General features: G+C 40.3%; 1 protein-coding gene across 1 annotated transcript; it reads left to right on the top strand.

Moving 5' to 3' along the window:
• Positions 1-8606: 8606 nt before the first annotated feature.
• On the top strand, positions 8607-16699 carry LOC110258513 (scavenger receptor cysteine-rich type 1 protein M130-like). Its single transcript, XM_021081762.1, has 2 exons — positions 8607-8739; positions 16123-16699. Exons 1-2 carry the CDS (start codon positions 8679-8681, stop codon positions 16464-16466), a joined length of 405 nt encoding a protein of 134 aa, XP_020937421.1. The 5' UTR covers positions 8607-8678; the 3' UTR covers positions 16467-16699.
• The last annotated feature ends 1421 nt before the right edge of the window (positions 16700-18120 follow it).

Here is an 18120-nt window from a genome sequence, read left to right as displayed (position 1 = left end):
ATTAAAAAAAAAAGATGTGGTGTATATATACACAACGGACTATGACACAGCCATAAAAAAGAACAGAAGAATGCCATTTACAGCAGTATGAATGGAACTAGAGACTCTCATACTAAGTGAGAGGAAGTCAGAAGGAGAAAAACAAATACCATATGATTTGACTTATATCTGTAATTCAATATATGGCACAAATGAATTTTTCCACAGAAAGAAACTCATGGACTTGGAGAACAGACTTATGGTTGCTAAGGGGGAGGGGAAGGGAGTGGGATGGACTGGGAATCCGGGGTTAGCAAATGCAAACTATTGCATTTGGAATAGATCAGCAATGAGATCCTGCTGTATAGCACTGGGAACTATATCTAATCCCTTGTGATGGAGCATGGTGGAGGATAATGTGAAAAAAGGAATGTGTACATATGTATGTGTGACTGGGTCACTCTGCTGTACAGTAGAAAACTGACAGAACTCTGTAAACCAACTATAATGGAAAAATAAAAATCATTAAAAAGGTAAAATATTTAAAAGAAATATAAAGAAAACCAAAATAAAGAGGGCACCAACCCAGCTGGTCCCACAATGCAGTGGTCAAGAGAAGAGGCTCAGGAGCCAGATTGCCTTGTTTTGACTTGCACCTCAGCCGCATACCATGCATATGGCCTTGAACAGGTTCCTTAAATTCTCTGGACCTTGGTTGCCTTATTATAAAATGAAGGATATAGCTATGTCTTAATGACAGAGTTTTTGTAAAGATTAGATAAGTTGGCATTAGTAATATTATAACTGCTAGCTATTAGTCGTACTTAGTAGTAGCAGAGAAGTAGCATTAGAGTATCTTTCTCCATCCCACCCCAGGAGTCACAGGACTCTAGAACGTGAAATTAAATTCTATTACCTCAAGCCTTGACTGGAGCCCATCAAAACTCTACCAGAGAACCACAGTGCTGTGATGACAATTGGTGCCCCTCAGGGCTGTGTTCCACAAATGACCCCTCTCTCCTTTGTGCCTCATTCTACTGATCATGAAACTCTACCTTACCATCTGTAACCCTTCCATGAACTCAGTTTTCACTTGTCAGTTTACTTTATAAGCTGGAATGTTTTTGTCTGTGTCAGCATCACCAGGATATCCCCAATGCTTGGCTAATTCACAATCCCAAATTATGTCTGGTGAATGAATGAATGAGTGAATGAATGAATGAATAGCACTCTGCTAGGTGTTAACACAAATCATCCTGATCAAAAAGAACTGACTGGAGGAGTTCCTGTTGTGATGCAGGGCAAACGAATCCAACTAGTATCCATGAGGATGAGGATTCGACTCCTGGCTTCACTCAGTGGGTCAGGGATCCAACATTGCCAGGAGCTGTGGTGCAGGTCGCAGATGCATCTTGGATCCCAGGTTGCTATGGCAAAGGTATAGGCCGGCAGCTGTAGCTCTGATTCCACCCCTAGCCTGAGAAATTCCATATGCTGCAGGTATGGTCCGAAAGAGCAAAACAAACAAACAAACAAACAAACAAAAAAACTGATTAGAGAACAATATTTCACCTGTGATGAGGACTTAACAGCACAATGCAAGCTGCATCATTTGTAGTAATGATATGATGGTATTAAATGGTAAGAGCAAGGTGGGGTTCACTGCAACACATTTTTGCAGTAAATTCCAATTTCCAGCAATAATAATAACCACCGCCTCATTCCCAGAGCAGGGCTGAGACAGCCAGTTCTAAAAATATGCAGATGCTGCCAGTTTCTTTCTGTATCCACAGATACAGATGACAAACCACAACATACTGGCAGGTGAAGGCCATGAAGCCTTGTGCTCTGGTTCAAATCAGATACGGCTAAGTGGGCAGGATGTTTATATATTTATCACTCGGCACAGGTTCAATTAAAAACCACACTCGACTGTAACAGGAAGATGATTTTGTTTTAAAATTTTTAGTTCAGCAGGCTCTATGTTGAGGAAGACAGTGCAGAAGTAAAAAGCACAAAGAATACTGTCCTTTAACTTAGGGAAACTCTTTAATTGGCCTTGTGGATTATAAAACAACACAATATTTTAAAGCAATATTGCCATGTCCCATTATCATTCCCAATTTACATATGAGAAAGTGGAGACGTAAGAGGTTAAGTAATCTCTTTTCTAGGATTGTTAATAATCAAACATCCTTGTTTAAAGGATGTTTCCTTAGGAGCTATCAGAAACAGAGTGACTAAGATACAAAATAGTCCTCGTGAATGAAAAAGATCTAGAGCAACATTAAAAGGAAATTATTAATTCAGTTGTTTTCACCAAGGCATTAGAGAGTCACTTTACCAATCTGTGTCTTTGCATGGCAGTACAAGGGTTAGGAAAGGCTCCTTTACCAGAGACCACTTCATCACAAGGCCATGAAAAAAGAGCAAGGTCATGAGCTCACCACAGCCCAGCCCATCATCCTTGTTCAGCACTTTGCTGAACATCTAGCAACATCTAGCAAAGAGCTGAGCACTGAGTTGGCCTCACTCATTTCGCCACAATTCACACACATGACGCCCAGATACCGCACCTAATCAAAACTCCTACATCAAAGCCAAGCAGGTAGTAAGCGGAGAGTGTGTAGACTAAGGCCCCTTCCCCACTGCTTTTTTAGTCTTATCTTTCCACCAGTCCTCAGCTAATGAAAAGGCAGACTGTGCTTTCTAAACCTCATTAATTTCTTCTTGACTTCCTGAACAACTTTGATTCTTGGATATAGTGCCCCACGCTTGGGCCCCTTTAATGACATTCTTGGCCTTTGGGTAAGAAATATTTTACTTATATCACTTAAATGTGAAATGTAATTTTTAAATGATACAAAAAACTATTTGTTTGTTTGTTTGTTTATGTCTTTTTAGGGCCACACCCTTGGCATATGGAAGTTCCCATGCTAGGGGTCAAGTTGGAGCTACGGCTGCCAGCCTACACCACAGTAACAGCATTGCCAGATCCAAGCCATGTCTGCGACCTACAGCACAGCTCGTGGTAACGCTGGATCCTTAACCCACTGAGCAAGGCCAGGGATTGAACCTGTGTCCTCGGGGAGCCTAGTCAGGTTTGTTACTGCTGTGCCACCACTGGAACTCCAGAACTTACTTATAAAACAGGGAACAACTCACAGATTTCAAAATCAAACTCATGGTTGCCACAGGAGAAACTATGAGTGGGGGAGGTAGTAGATAACTGCTGTATGTAAAATACACGCTATTATATACAAAATATATAGCTATTACATATAAAATAGAAATACACCATATATATATAAAATAAATATAAAAACTATTACATATAAAAAGATAACTAATTAAGGCCTACTGTATAGAACAGGAACATCTACCCAATATTCTGTAATAAGCTATTTGGAAAAAAGAATGGATATATGTATATGTATAACTGAGTCACGTTGCTGTATGCCTGAAACTAATACAACTTTGAAAGTCAGCTATATTCCAATATGATTTTTAAAAACAAGTAATTTTACGGAATTGCTTCTTTTCATCATCCCCCCACCCCCAAAAATGGTGCCTCCAAAACATACACCCCTGGGAGCACAGGGCTAGGGCCCCTCTTAGGCTTTGGAAGGAACTGGTGCAATGAGAGGCTGTGAAGATGAAGCTTCATTAACTCCATGATTAACTCACTTCTGCTCAGATTCGATATCCTCAGCTACTCCAGAGCAGTTGATTTCTTGTGGGTGGGGGCTCTTAAACCACTGAAATCCAAGGTTAGTGCACCCACAGTTTGAAGCCTGATGCTCCCACAGTGGTGCATCAGTGTGCATGAGCTTTGGTGCGGCTTAGTCCTGCCTGCAGACCAGCCTAAGCTCACTGGAAACACAACGAAGTGTGTTCTTCCCTTTAACATCAAAAATTTGTGAGTAAGAGTTCCCGCTGTGGCACAGCCAGTTAAGAACCTGACTGGAGGGGCTCAAGTCTCTGCAGAGGCGTGGGTTCGATGCCAAGCCTGCTGCGGTGGGTTAAAAGATCTGGCATTGCCACAGCTGTGGCTCAGATTCCATCCCTGGTTCCAGGAACTTCTATATGCCGTGGCTGTGGCCACACACACACAAAGTCTCTGAACAGAATCTCTTTCATGCCTCCTCTTTACCTCCCAGTTACCGCAACCAGAGTGCCTGAAATTTTCAGCTCATTTCTTTTGCGGCCGTTATTCTCCTAAACTAGATTTTGAGGAGAATGGCTCTGTGTTTCCACAAGGCAAATGTCCAGCGAATGACTGAATGGCACTGTTGTAGTCATTTAAAAGAAATTATCTCAAGTAAGAAGGAATATTTTTGAGGATATTATTTCACTGCTATTTTCATTTCAAAGGCACAAAATCTCAGCGATTTAAAAGGTAAATTTGAGTTTCAAGAACAAGCAGCTTATCACCAACAAATGTTTAACAATGAACACTGCAAATCTCTTTCTCAAAAGATAAAGGAGACAAACCATAACATACTAACAGGTGGAAACGGTGAGACCTCTTTTTCAGTCTTGATCATACTGACAGTGGAGACAGGATATTTATACATGACTTATCATTTGGCTGCTTTCCAAGTAAAACCACACAAGATTATAAGAGGAAGAAAAACTTGCTATTAAAAGAGTAGTGTAATCTTGTGAATATGACATAAGGAGGGAGAGGAGGTGCAGAAAGAGTTCTTTTGCTTTGGAAAAAAAAAACAGCTTAATTAGTCTTTGACTTTGTAGGAGTCCTCTCGAGCTGATCTGCTTTAGTTAGTTCAGCACAATAGTTAGAATTGTGAATTGAGGAGTTTCCGTTGTGGCTCAGCAGAAATGAATCCAACTAGTATCCAAGAGGATGCAGGTTTGATCCCTGGCTTCCCTCAGTAAGTCTCGGATCTGGCATTGCTGTGAGCTGTGGTGTAGGTCACAGGAGCAGCTGGGATCCCAAGTTACTGTGGCTAGCAACTGTAGGCCAGCAACTGTAGATCCGATTCAACCCCTAATCTGGGAAATTCCACAGCCTCGGGTGCAGCCCTAAAAAGCAAAAAAAAATAAATAAATAAATAAATAAATAAAGAACTGTGAACTGACAGTTGGATAATGATGTTCTTTGACTTCCTTGTCTATCTTTTTTGAAATACTACGGATTTTTCCTTTTTGGTTACTCCCACTCTTACGCTTTGTGTTTTCAATGCCAGAATTTACCTCTTTTTTATATTCTGTATCCACTCACAATATACTGTCTCTATACTTATACGTATTTTTATATATATAATGATTTTTTTCATTATAGCTTCCTTATAGTGTTCTGTCAATTTTCTACTGTACAGTAAGTCAGAAAGAGAAAGATAAATACGATATATCACTTATATCTGGAATCTAATATATGGCACAAATGAACCTTTCCACAGAAAAGAAACTCATGGACCTGGAGAACAGACACGTGGTTGCCAAGGGGGAGGGGAAGGGAGTGGGATAGATTGGGAACTTGGGGTTAATAGATACAGACTATTGCCTTTGGAATGGATAAGCAATGAGATCCTGCTGTGTAGCACTGGGAGCTATATATGGTCACTTATGATGGAGCATGATAATGTGAGAAAAAAGAATCTATACCTGGATGCGTATCAATAGTTATTTTTAGTGCTTTTGTCTTCTCACCTCTATGCCAGGGGTAGGAGGTTAACACATTAACATATTGCAGTGTTAGAGTGTTCTGAATTGGATTAAATACTTATATTTACAAGCCTGTAGTGCATTTTCATTTTTTCAGTGTAACTCATTCGCACCTCTTCATTAAGCTTGAAGAGCTCCCATCAGTGATCTTATAGGCAAGTCTAATATTGATGAACTCCCTTAACTGTTGTTTGTTTTGGAAAGTCTTTGGGGGGTTCTTTTTTTAAGGGCATATGGAAGTTCCTGGGGTAGGGGTCAAATTGGAGCTACAGCTGCCAACACACACCACAGCCACAGCAACTCAGGATCCGAGCCGCATCTGAGACTGTGGCCACACTGGATCCTTAACCCACTGAGCAAGGCCAGGGATCAAATTTCAATCCTCAGGTAGGCTATGTTGGTTCTTAACCTGCTGAGCCACAACAGGAACTCCTGTTTGTGGAAGTCTTTTGTCTTGACTTCATTTCTGAAACACAACTTTTCAGGGTAAAGTATTCCTGGTTGGCAATTGTTTTCTTTTAGCATTTTGAATATATCATCCCATTCCCTCCTGGACTTCAAAGTATCTTCTAAGAAACCCACTGCTAGTCTTAAGGGAATCTCCTTTAATGTGAGAATTACTTTTCTCTTGCTGCTTTTAAAATTCTCTCTTTGTCTTGGTTTTAGACAACACGTCTTGGAGAAGATCACTTTCAGTTAAACTTTGGGGGTAACCTGACCTATTAGCTCTGTGAACCCGGATGTCCAAATCTCCCATCAGATTTGGGAATTATCAGCCATAATTTCTTTAAATTCAATCTCAGCCCCTTTCTCGCTCTCTTCCCCTTCTGGGACTCCAACAGTGTATAGGTTGTTTCTGTGAATTGTCTCCCAGAGTTCACATAGGCTTCCTTGACTCTTTTTCATTCTTTTTTTCTTTTTCTGTCCTCTGACTACATAATTTCAATGGTCCTGTCTTCTACTTCACAGATTCTTTCCATCTCAAAATCCTTAATTTAATCACAGGTTCAATCCCCAAACCAGTACAGTGGCTTAAAGCACTGCCAGAGCTGTGGTATAGGTCAGAGCTGCGGCTTGGATTCAGTCTCTGGCCCAGGAACTTGCATGTGCTATGGGTGCAGCCATTAAAAAAAAAAAAGAAAGATAGAAAAGGAAAGGAAAATGCAATAAATTGCATATGCAGCAGTACTCTACAAACAGAAGGCAGAATGAGTGATCTAGTAGTCAGTTCTAAGAATTTGTCCTGTAAAATACTAGTCAAATATAACTTACCTTTTGATGAAAGACAACACACAAAAACAATGAAAATAATACAGGAACAAATAGACATATTTACTGAAGAGATAGAAATCATAAAAAAAAGACCAAATGGAAATTAGATTAAATTAATGAAATGACAAAATGCAATAGGGAGTTCCCACAGTGGCCCGGTGGGATAAGAGTCTGAGAGCAGCACAGGTCACCTCAGAGGCATGGGTTCAATCCTCAGACCATTGCAGTGGGTTATAGTACCTGGTGTGGCTGTATCTGTGGTGTAGGTCACAGCTGTGACTTGGATTCAGTCTCTGGCCAGGGACCTTCCATATGCCATGGGTATAGCCGTTAAAAGAAAAGAAAAATGCAATGAAGAGCATGCACAGCAGTACTCTACAAATGGAAGACAGAATGAGTGATCTAGAGGTCAAGAATTTTGAAATAAACAAGAAAAAAAATAAAAGATGGAAAAGAGGATTAAAAAACCTATGTGATCTGTGGGGCACTGCCAAAAGAAAAACTGTTACAGTAATGTTATATGTCCTTTACATTTCAATAAAAATAAGAAAAATTAGTGATAAAGTGATCAGCACTTGTCTTGTCGATAGTAAGGATGAGATAAGCAATTTGTGTAAAATTGATTCCTATTCCAAGCACTGTGATGACAGCCGTCTTGTTTTTTCAAAGAGGCCTGTAAAAGAATGTGAAAGTAGACCAACTGGTTTATATGAAAACAAATGGAGGAAGAGGAGACCCAGGGACACTAATGTTGAAAAAGAGAACCCAGGCACAGGAGGGCTTACACTTTCTAACCACTGAAGCCCAGAGTATCAGGTGCACACTGCCACGTCCTAAAACGGGACTAACCGGGTAATTAACTTGTAAACTTTCGTCCCGCCATGTCCCAGGGAACCATAATTTCTTCCCAGGTGAAAACATTCTGTCTGTATCGGTCATGGTGGTCTTGAGGGCAACAAGTTCTCTGCGATGAGAGGGAAGGAAAGACAGACTTCAGGCCTGTTCAGGACCATCAGGAGCCCGAGACCTTTACGAGGCTTTCACTCACCAAGGAGAAATGGAAGGAGAGGAAAGCCACCCTACAAAGCCAAATATCTCGTCCCCTGCTGCTCACCTAACCCTTTTTTCATTTACCTGAGAATTTGTCATCTTTATAATCCCAATTCTGTACCTGCCTGAGTTTTGTTCTCTGTTAGAGACGTCTTTGTTTCTTTGCAGGCACAACCTGTTGGCTACTTGACACTGAAGACCTATGTCTCCAGTTTTTAAAAATTCATCTTTTCTTGGGCCCGTGGGGAGGTAGAACTAACCTAGAAACAGCAAGTTTGGCTGATCCCACAGGCTGAGCTGAACCAGCCATTCAGTCCAATTATTGCTAGGGAGGAGAAAAGAAAGCCATGTATTTTTTTTTTTTCAATATGGCTTTTCTGTATCAGTTTTAGGGGTAGAATGAAACCTGACGTCAGAAACCCTTGTATCTCATATAAGGAGATAAATTTAAGATTCAGCATCTAATTGGTGTTTGAACTTCAGAAAGTTTCCTTTTCTATAGTATCTGATGGCACGGAAGATGTTAAAGAGGGTTTCTATTGGCTCGGAAGGTGGCAATGTCAGAGGATGGGTCTATATAATCCCCTTCCTGCATAAGAGACTCCATTAAGGGCCTGGAGGATTCCTTGTATGGTTTGAGGAAACTGAGGCTCTTGCCCAAAGACAAGAGGGTCGGCACGACCGTGAACATGCAGTGCTTTCTCCAAGGACTTGTTTTTCTCCTCCTCGGTGTCTTGTCGAGTGCTCAAGGTAAGCATCCTCAAGATCAGCTGAGATACTGGATTAGCCATAAGATTCTGGAGGGAAGGATCCCTGTGTTGTAAAGACCACACCTCTCTATGGACCATAGGTTTTGACCAAATGTGATCCTTAGATACAGTGAATGTTGATTTTTCCCCTCATGGGGCTTTGTTTTTCAAGTTAAGCAGTAAGATGTTGCAGAGAGATAAATTTTATTCTCCAATTGACCGGTGTCAGTGTTTTCGCCCTTCCCGGTCAACACCTAACAGCTCAGAAAATGATCACTTCCCGGTTTTCCTATTATGGATTGTGGCTGAGGGACCTGTTCAGGCTGGGTTTCTGATTTACCCTTCCTGCACTCCATATTGTGTGCTCTCCATGGGTATTTTGGTTATTTCTGGTCCTAGCTTATGGATCGTGTGTGTGTATGCTTTAAGTATGTATGTGTGTGTGTGCATGTGCATGTATTATTTCAAGACTGGTGTGTGGGGGGGAGAATGTATGAAGGCTAAAAGTGTAAAAAAATATATCTGTCCGGCGGACGTCAATCTTTTAGATAGGAGTCCATAGAACTGACACCCTCAGACTGGTAGATTAAGCCACACTGCTGGATTTGGTGTTGGTGGTGGTAATGAGAATGATGATATGTGTGAATGCACATTTGATGAGGGCAGATATGGAAACTTTCCTTTCTGCAAGGAAAGCCCTCCCTGCATAATCTATAATCACACCCCCTGGATAACCTGGCCCCTGCAGTCTAAGCCTGGCTGCTTTGGCAGAGCTCCTCACCTCTCCATCCCTTCCTTATCCCATGTTCCCTCCCTATCTCAAGCCTCCCCAGTCAGAAATCTCTGTCTCTCTTCTTCAGGAAATTCTGTTCCTCCCAACAGGAGCAAGAAGTTCTACTCCTCACTCCCGTGTTAAATTTCTTCAAACTTCCAATTCCTTGGGTGTAGGCCATATTATAATGATGGCTATCCTTTTTCAGGCTGTGCAGGCTCTTATGGATAGAGGTGGATTCTCAAGATGAAATATAACATTGGTGCTCTGATTAAATTTGGGGCTCTCTAGCCATGAGAGAAGTGAAGAAATTTCTCCTTAGGCTGAGAATAAAGCTCACCTCCTCCCTCAAGCATAACGTTTCCTCAGAGAGAACTTTTTGCAGGATCCTGTCATTAAAGCACTAATTTACATACTAAGGTATTCAGTTCACATGAGTTTGCCTTATCAACTTGGCAATTTCAACCTTGGTATGATGGTTCCAAAGAGCATTAAATATTTCCTGAGCCTGGCACATGTTATAGAGCCTCTACAGTAGGTCAGGATCTGCCAGCTCCCTTTAGTTTTCTTCTAAAGAATTTGCTTTAAATCTCAGAGTCTGCACACACACACTCACTCACTCTCTCTCTCAGCTGAATCATAAAGTTCCTGTACACCATTTTATATCCACTTTCAAAATTAAAAATGTATTCAAAATTTCTTTTTGCCCTGTTAAGATATCTTCTGTGTCATTTGTATGGTTGCCCCTATTTCAGCCATACTGTTATTGAATCATAATTTATCTAATCCTATTTCCTTACATTAATGTTTTCAATTACAATGCTGTGATAAAAATTTTATGAACATCAGCATTAATCTAATAGAAAAGCCACTATTATTTTTTCAAGTTAACCATTCTAAAAGGACTCTCTTTACATATATTCCCTAGTTGTCCATCAGAATAGTTTCAATAGCTTTCATTCTCAGCAACATTAACTGAATTTAAAGTGTTATTATTTTCTTTATAATCTTGTCTTAAGTGCATGATATCATGTTTTTATTCTAATAGACCATATATAAAAAATGTTACCTTACTTCTTATATTGCAATCTCAAGATAGCTTTCATAACCACTTTTATTTTTTCCTCTGGAATGTTTTAAATTTTCTTATTTATTGTAGGAAGTCTCTATAAAAGAATATCATTAGTGTTTTTCTTACATGATTTTTTAAAATAATTCCCTCATTTTTTAGTGTTTTTAGGGTCATGCGTCTGAAGGGGGGCTCATATGATCAAATCTACAATGTTTACTTTTAGATTTCGGCTTTTAATGCAATGTTGCAAATGCCATTATTCATCCCCAAATAACTTTTAATCATATTTTATTTTCTGCAAATAATTTTATAGTTCCACTAAAGACTATGTAAAATATTACTGAATCTGAATTTATTTTACCCTGTGTGATGGTGTGATACATTACCAGATAGAAATTACATTTTAGATATGTGATACCTCAGTTCCATCACGAAACGAAAATGCATTGTTTCATGATTTCATGGGTATGACACCAAAAGAACAGGCAACAAAGCAAAAATAGACACATGCAAATATATCGAACTGAAAAGCTTCTGCAGAGCAAAGGACACATCAATAGAGTGAAAAGGCAACCTGCAACAAGTCATGTAAACAGTTTATTTCCAAAATATATAAGGAGATCCTTCAACCCAAGATTAAAAAAGAAAAAAACAAAACACTTTGATAACCCAATTAAAAATTTGGCCAAGGACTTGAACAGACATTTCTCCAAAGAACACATACAAGTGGCCAACAGGTATATGCAAACTATTGCCTTTGAAATGGATTAGCAATGAGATCCTGCTGCGTAGCACTGGGAACTATGTCTAGTCGCTTATGATGGAGCATGATAATGTGAGAAAAAGGAATGTATACATGTATGTGTAACTGGGTCACCATGCAGTAGAGTAGAAAAAATAATCGTGTTGGGGAAATGACAATAAAAAAATCTTTTTAAATAATAAAAAAAGAAAAGATGTTTGACATTGCTAATCATCGGGGAAATATGAATCAAAACCACAGTCAGCTCTTACCTCACGCCTGTCAGAATGGCTTAGATTCAAAGTCAGTATTGGCAAGGTCGTGGAGAAATTGGCACTCTTCTGACTATTTATCTCCATTAAGTGTGTAAATTGCATCTCAGTAAAATTATTACCAAAGACCTGTATGACTTATAGTGCTGTCTCTTTTCATTCTTGATATGTTAACTTCATTTTTCTCTCATTTCCGTATTGCTCAGTGTTTATCAATTTTCAATGAGCCACATTTGAAAGTTTTCCTCTATTTTCCCTATCTTATGCTTACTTTCTTTTTCACTAATTTGTGTTTTCTTTATTAATATCAACTCTCTATGTCCTCTAGGCTTTATTCTCTCATCTCCTAGTTTCTTAAACGGAAGCTTACAATTTTTCATTTTCAGTCTTCCCTCTTTTCTAAGTCTAGGGTATAAATTTCCCTTAGGCACTACTTCAGCTTCACTAGAAGAATTTAGTTTTATACCACACCTTTATTATCACTCTTTACAATATTTTCTAATTTTTAAATTTATTCCAGATTGAAGTACTGTTTTAGAAGGATGTTTCTTAACTTTCCAAATAGGGATGGCTGCCCTATATTTATTTATTAATTATTATTTTTATTCCACTGTGGTCAGAGTAAATACTCTGTATGAATTCATTTCTCTGAAAGTTTTTATCATATGCTCATTATTATTATTTTTTGGTCTTTTGTCTTTTTAGGCCACAACCACGGCATATGCAGGTTCCAGGCTCGGGGTCGAATTGGAGCTATAGCTGCGAGCCTATGCCACAGCCACAGCAATGCCAGATCTGAGCTGCATTTGCGACCTACACCACAGCTCACAACAATGCTGGATCCTTAACCCACTGAGCGAGGCCAGGGATCAAACCCGCATCCTCATGGATCCTAGTCACGTTCGTTAACCACTGAGCCACGACGGGAGCTGCATATGGTCATTTTTGCTAGGTGCTCCTAGTGCATTTACAATAATGTGAATTCTTTCGCTGTTGGGTGCACTGTTCTACATATGCTGTGTTGTTTTATATCTCCTTCATTCTTCCTTCTTTTCTATATGCTTTGTCAGCATGCTATCGGATGTGTTAAAGTTCCCCATTTTAATAGTGATTTTTGTCTATTTCTTCTTTTCACTCTCCCAAGTATATTTCAAAGCTATGATTTGTTTTTCCTTATCTTCTTTTTACCGCCACACCCGCTGCATAGGGAAGGTCCCAGGCTAGGGGTTGAATTAGAGCTGCAGCTGCAGGCATACACCACAGTCATGGCAACATGGGATCCGAGGTGCATCTGTGACCTCCACCACAGCTTGCACCCATGCCAGATCCTTAACCCAGTGAGTGAGGCCAGGGACCGAACCCACATCCTCATCCTCGTGGAGACGACCTCAGGTCCTTAACCCACTGAGCCACAACGGGAACTCCTCAAAGCTATGTTCTGATATCTTTCTTGGATTTTGATATCTATAATGTTTTTAGTAAGATTTATCCCATTATAATCATGAAAATTCTCTCGTTAACTCAATTGGGGTATCTTGCCTTAAAGTATATTTTCTGTGACATTGACACAGTTTTCTAAAGATTAGTGTTTACATAGTACATACATTGTCTTCCATCATTTTACTTTCAAACTTTCTTTATCCTCATATAGGCACTGAGTGTCTTGCAAGGAGTATTTAGGTGAATTTTGTTGCTTTATCTACATGGGCTTTTATTTGAAGTATCTAATCCACTTCCTGTAAATGCAATACTGATACTGTTGGGCTAGTATCTACACTTTACTTTTAATTGACCCATCTGCATTATGTTCTTTTTTTCTCTTCTTCTGCATATTCTCTTGTATTAAACAAGCTGTTATTATTCCAGATTTTCCCTTTTTTCTTTGATTTTCATCAGCTTTACTAGGTGTGGGACTTTTCACTCCCTTCCATCCATTTTTAAAAATTCTCAATCATTTTATCTTCAAACAGTACATCTGCTGCTCTGTCTCTGTTTAGCCTTTTTTTTTTCCTCCACACCCATGGCATATGGAAGTTCCCAGACCAGGGGTCAAATCTGAGCCACAGCTCCAACCTGTACCACAGCTGTGGCAACACTAGATACTTAACCCACTGTACCTAGCCAGGGATTGAAGCTGCACCTCCATAGCAACCAGAGCTGCTGCAGTTGGATCCTAAACCCAGTGTGCCATGGTGGGAACTCCTGTCTCTGTTTGTCTTCTCCTCTTCCTTATCTTTCTTCTCTTTCTCACCTCTCATTTGTAGGATACCTCTAAGTCATTCATGCTGTGTTGATTTATGTAAAAGAATATTCATTCAATTCTTCAATTCAATTCTTAATTCTATTCATTTGATCCTTCATTCTAGACATTTATTTTCAGTGGGCAATTGTTCCTTTCATATATTTTATGTATTTACAATTCTTTGTTAATTTTTTTCATCTTTTCACCTGTTTATTCTCTGCTTCCCTCTTTTTTCCTAAATACAAATTGATCGTAGTTAAAATCTTTATCTGCCAAATCCAGCATCTCTATCATGTGTGCCTCTGCTTTCTCTTATCTACTTTTTCTCACTTTGTTCATTTGCCATGCCATCAGCCCTTCAAATGCCATGGAATTTTTATTGAATGCTAGAAATTATGTATGAAAAAAAGAAATTCCAGATACATTTTCCCCCTCCCCTCTTTGGCCACACCAACAGCATGTGGAAGTTCCTGGGACAGGGATTGAATGTGTGCCACAGCAGCAACCTGAGCTGCCACAGTGACAATGCTGGATCCTTAACCTGTTGCACCACAAGGGAATGCCCTCCACATATATTACTAACACCTGAAAGGATTCACCTTTTGTTCTGCTAGGCAGGTGGGAGAAAGGTTGCAGATCGCCCAAATATCTGTATACAACCTAGAACAGAGTTGTGACCAGTCTGGATTGCAGTTTCGGTAACACTCCATGTACCTTCCATTCTTCTGTTTCTACGCCATGGGCTTTCAGGGCTTTGAATTGACAGTTTGGAAGTTTTGGTAGCTCAGCACTCAAGAGAATGAGGGAATATCTACTCTACTTTCCAAAATTTTTACATCGTTCTTTGTCCTCCTGCCCTTCACAGCTTGTATACTGGGCAAATATTTGAGGAGACAACTTGTTATGTGAGAGTGGCTTTCAAGTCTCCTATTTTGTCGCTTCAGCACCAGTTAACCCTCAAAGTTACACTGGCCTATCATATGTCCTCTGCTTGCCTGAGCCAAATTCTAAGCCATGTACCAAATTGTGAAATTCCCACAGAGAAAAAGTAGTTGTAGATCCTTGGCTAACATTGAAGCATGTTTCATGGTCTCACTCTTCCGAATTTCAGCACATTTAGTCTGTGTTATGTTCACAAATGTCTAATAAATTTACTTCTTTGAAAAACATTTTCCAGGCTTTAAGCTGTAGACAGCAAGATCATTGGGCTGCTGTGAATCCCTCCATTCTTCATGGAGGTAGAAAATGTTAGGTTTTCTTTACTTCATCATTTACTTAAAGTGCAACATCATTATGCATTATTCAATCTTTCTTTACATCACTTTTTACATACAAAAGGAGAGAATAATACACTGAGTCTGTCAAAATGTTTCTTCATGTGCTTTCGGACCAGGAATATAACCTATTTCTTCCCTGTGGTGGGGTTAGAAATACATGATGTTTTCCCTCTAAAGACCAAATCACTCCACATGTTGAACAACAGTGACTCCTGACACAAAATCCAAGTTGAGATGAGATTTATTTGGGAAAAGAAGTGCCATTCTAGGAGTTCCAGTGGAATTTGGCCAGTTCCAATCAATATTTTACCTCCTCTCTCATGCAAGTTTCCACAATCTACTTAAAGAGATTATATTTTTTGAAACTAAGACTCCAGATCTGGAGTCTGAAGCTGTGAACTGTAAGTGAAGGATTCTGAGGCAAACCATGGCATATCATGGTATGTTTCTTAGTTTGGAATGACTATACCAAGAACGATTCTAAGTAGTAGAGGATTCGTGGCTGCTAGCCGAGGCTTCTGACGAGACCAGTTCCTCACTCCATTCCTTTTAATCTAATCCTTTTAACTCTCAGGTCAATGGCAGCAAAGTGTGTGTGGGGTATAAAAAAAAAAAAAAAATCCATCCAGCTGCACGCCCTTTGCTATGACTCTGAACTGATTTACCTGCTCAGGGTAGAGAGGCTAACATTTCCTGTGTATCTTTCTCAAATGCTATGAAGAACTCTACAAACCAGAGGTTAACTCATATGACCTGGGCTATACCTCTCTAGAGTATTTTCAATTTAAATTTTCCTTTTTTCCCTATTTTTCACCACTATTATTCTCTTATCACTGCCATAAGAAACTAGAGCCAGGTGCTGCCTCAGTGCAATGACTCCCTGTCTGAACCAGCAGGCTCTGCAGCCTCGGAGGAGAGTGCCGCCAACTGTTCAGGTAGGGGCCCCATGGGACCAGAAAACCCTTCTCCTTCCCTGTGTAAATGTCTTCTCCTGACTCTCTCCTCAGACAGCAATCTGCTCCGCCTGGTGAATGGGGGCAGTCGATGCGCGGGCAGAGTGGAGATCCTTCACCAAGGCTCCTGGGGCACCGTCTGTGATGACTACTGGGACTTGAACGATGTGAATGTGGTGTGCAGGCAGCTGGGCTGTGGAGAAGGCCTAGAAGCCAAGGTGTTAGCTCACTTTGGGGCAGGATCAGGACGCATCTGGCTGGATGACGTGAACTGCACGGGAAAGGAGTCCCACTTATGGAAGTGCACTTCCCCGGGCTGGGGGCAGCACAGTTGCAATCATAAAGAGGATGCAGGAGTCATATGCTCAGGTATGGTCTGTGCGTTAATCACTGATTGAGAGATTGGAAAGATCCAAGGAAGCTGGTGTCTGATCATGGGCCAATAGGAGATGGATGGGCTAGAGAGGTCTGAGACATCTACCCATCCTCCCTGAGTGCACAGAGTAATGGGCTTCATTTGCTTTCCTCTTCTGCGTTTCTGCTATTCTTTTCTTCTCCAGTGGTCTTACCTGACAGAGTTTAATCTATTATCCCAATTAAAATTAATCTTCAGGAGTTCCTGTCGTGGCGCAGTGGTTAACGAATCCGACTAGGAACCATGAGGTTGCGGGTTCGGTCCCTGCCCTTGCTCAGTGGGTTAACGATCCGGCGTTGCCGTGAGCTGTGGTGAAGGTTGCAGACGCGGCTCGGGTCCCGCGTTGCTGTGGCTCTGGCGTAGGCCGGTGGCTACAGCTCTGATTCAACCCTTAGCCTGGGAACCTCCATATGCTGCGGGAGCGGCCCAAGAAATAGCAAAAAAGGCAAAAAAAAATTAATTAATTTTCACAATTCTTTTATAAGTTGCTTTTTTTTTTTTTTTTTGTCTTTTTGCCATTTCTTGGGCTGCTACTGCAGCACATGGAGATTCCCAGGCTAGGGGTTGAATCGGAGCTGTAGCCACCGCCTACGCCAGAGCCACAGCAACGCGGGATCCGAGCCGCGTCTGCAACCTACACCACAGCTCACGGCAACGCCGGATCGTTAACCCGCTGAGCAAGGGCAGGGATCTAACTCGCAATCTCATGGTTCCTATTCGGATTCGTTAACCGCTGCGCCATGACGGGAACTCCTATAAGTTGCTTTTTTGAAAGAGTGAAGCATTTTCAAATCATAACACAAGCATTCCCTTTGCATGGTGAGCCTATGGAAGGGAGGGACAAGAACGAGGATGTACTATTCCTTGATGGAGTTGTTTCTATTTGTGTAAGAGGTCTCTATTTTGTGTATAGGTTAGTGTGAGTGGCAGGTACAGAGAATACCATTAAACAAATCAGAAAGGAATTTATGGATTTGTGCCAAATTGCAAGTCTCCTTGACAATTTAGATGTAAATATTCATAGCGCTTTGGTTGGTTAGGACAGAGAACTGTGGATGAAATGCTCTGGACTCATAGGTTCTCATTACATTACTAATAGAAAAAGATTATCTCTCCATTTTTTCTCTTAAAACATCTTTATAGATTAAAGCTTTGTAGGAACACTTAGCCATACACTGACAAGTCAATGGTGGATGCAAATAAATATTAATTCCTGTGTGTACGGAAACGGATTATATAGTTTACATCTGATGACTTCAGTGATATGAAGAGAATTGCATTTGGGGTCATTTAAGAGGAATATTTTAATTGAGTGTAGTTGAATTACAGTACTGTATTTGCTTCAGGAGTATAGCAAAGTGATTTAGTTACATATGCATATATTTATATTTTTCTCAATTTTTTCTTTGTAGGTTATTACAAATATTAGGACAAACATAATTTTTTAGTAAAAGGAAGCTAATATCCAGAAGGAGGGATTAATGAAGCTGACAAAGGGACATGAGGTTTCTGAACACGGGGGTCAGGTGGATGTGGAGGATCTGTGTGTCTAGGGACAACAGGATTATACAAAAGGAGATAAAAAAGATAAGACAAATTTTCAATTTGTTGGAACATAAATAAGTGTGATGTGACAT

The sequence above is a fragment of the Sus scrofa genome, unplaced genomic scaffold (genome assembly GCF_000003025.6).
Source record: "Sus scrofa isolate TJ Tabasco breed Duroc unplaced genomic scaffold, Sscrofa11.1 Contig2257, whole genome shotgun sequence".
Classification (NCBI taxonomy): Eukaryota; Metazoa; Chordata; class Mammalia; order Artiodactyla; family Suidae; genus Sus; species Sus scrofa.
Note: the sequence above shows the minus strand (reverse complement) of the source record. Positions and strands in the feature narration are given on the sequence as shown.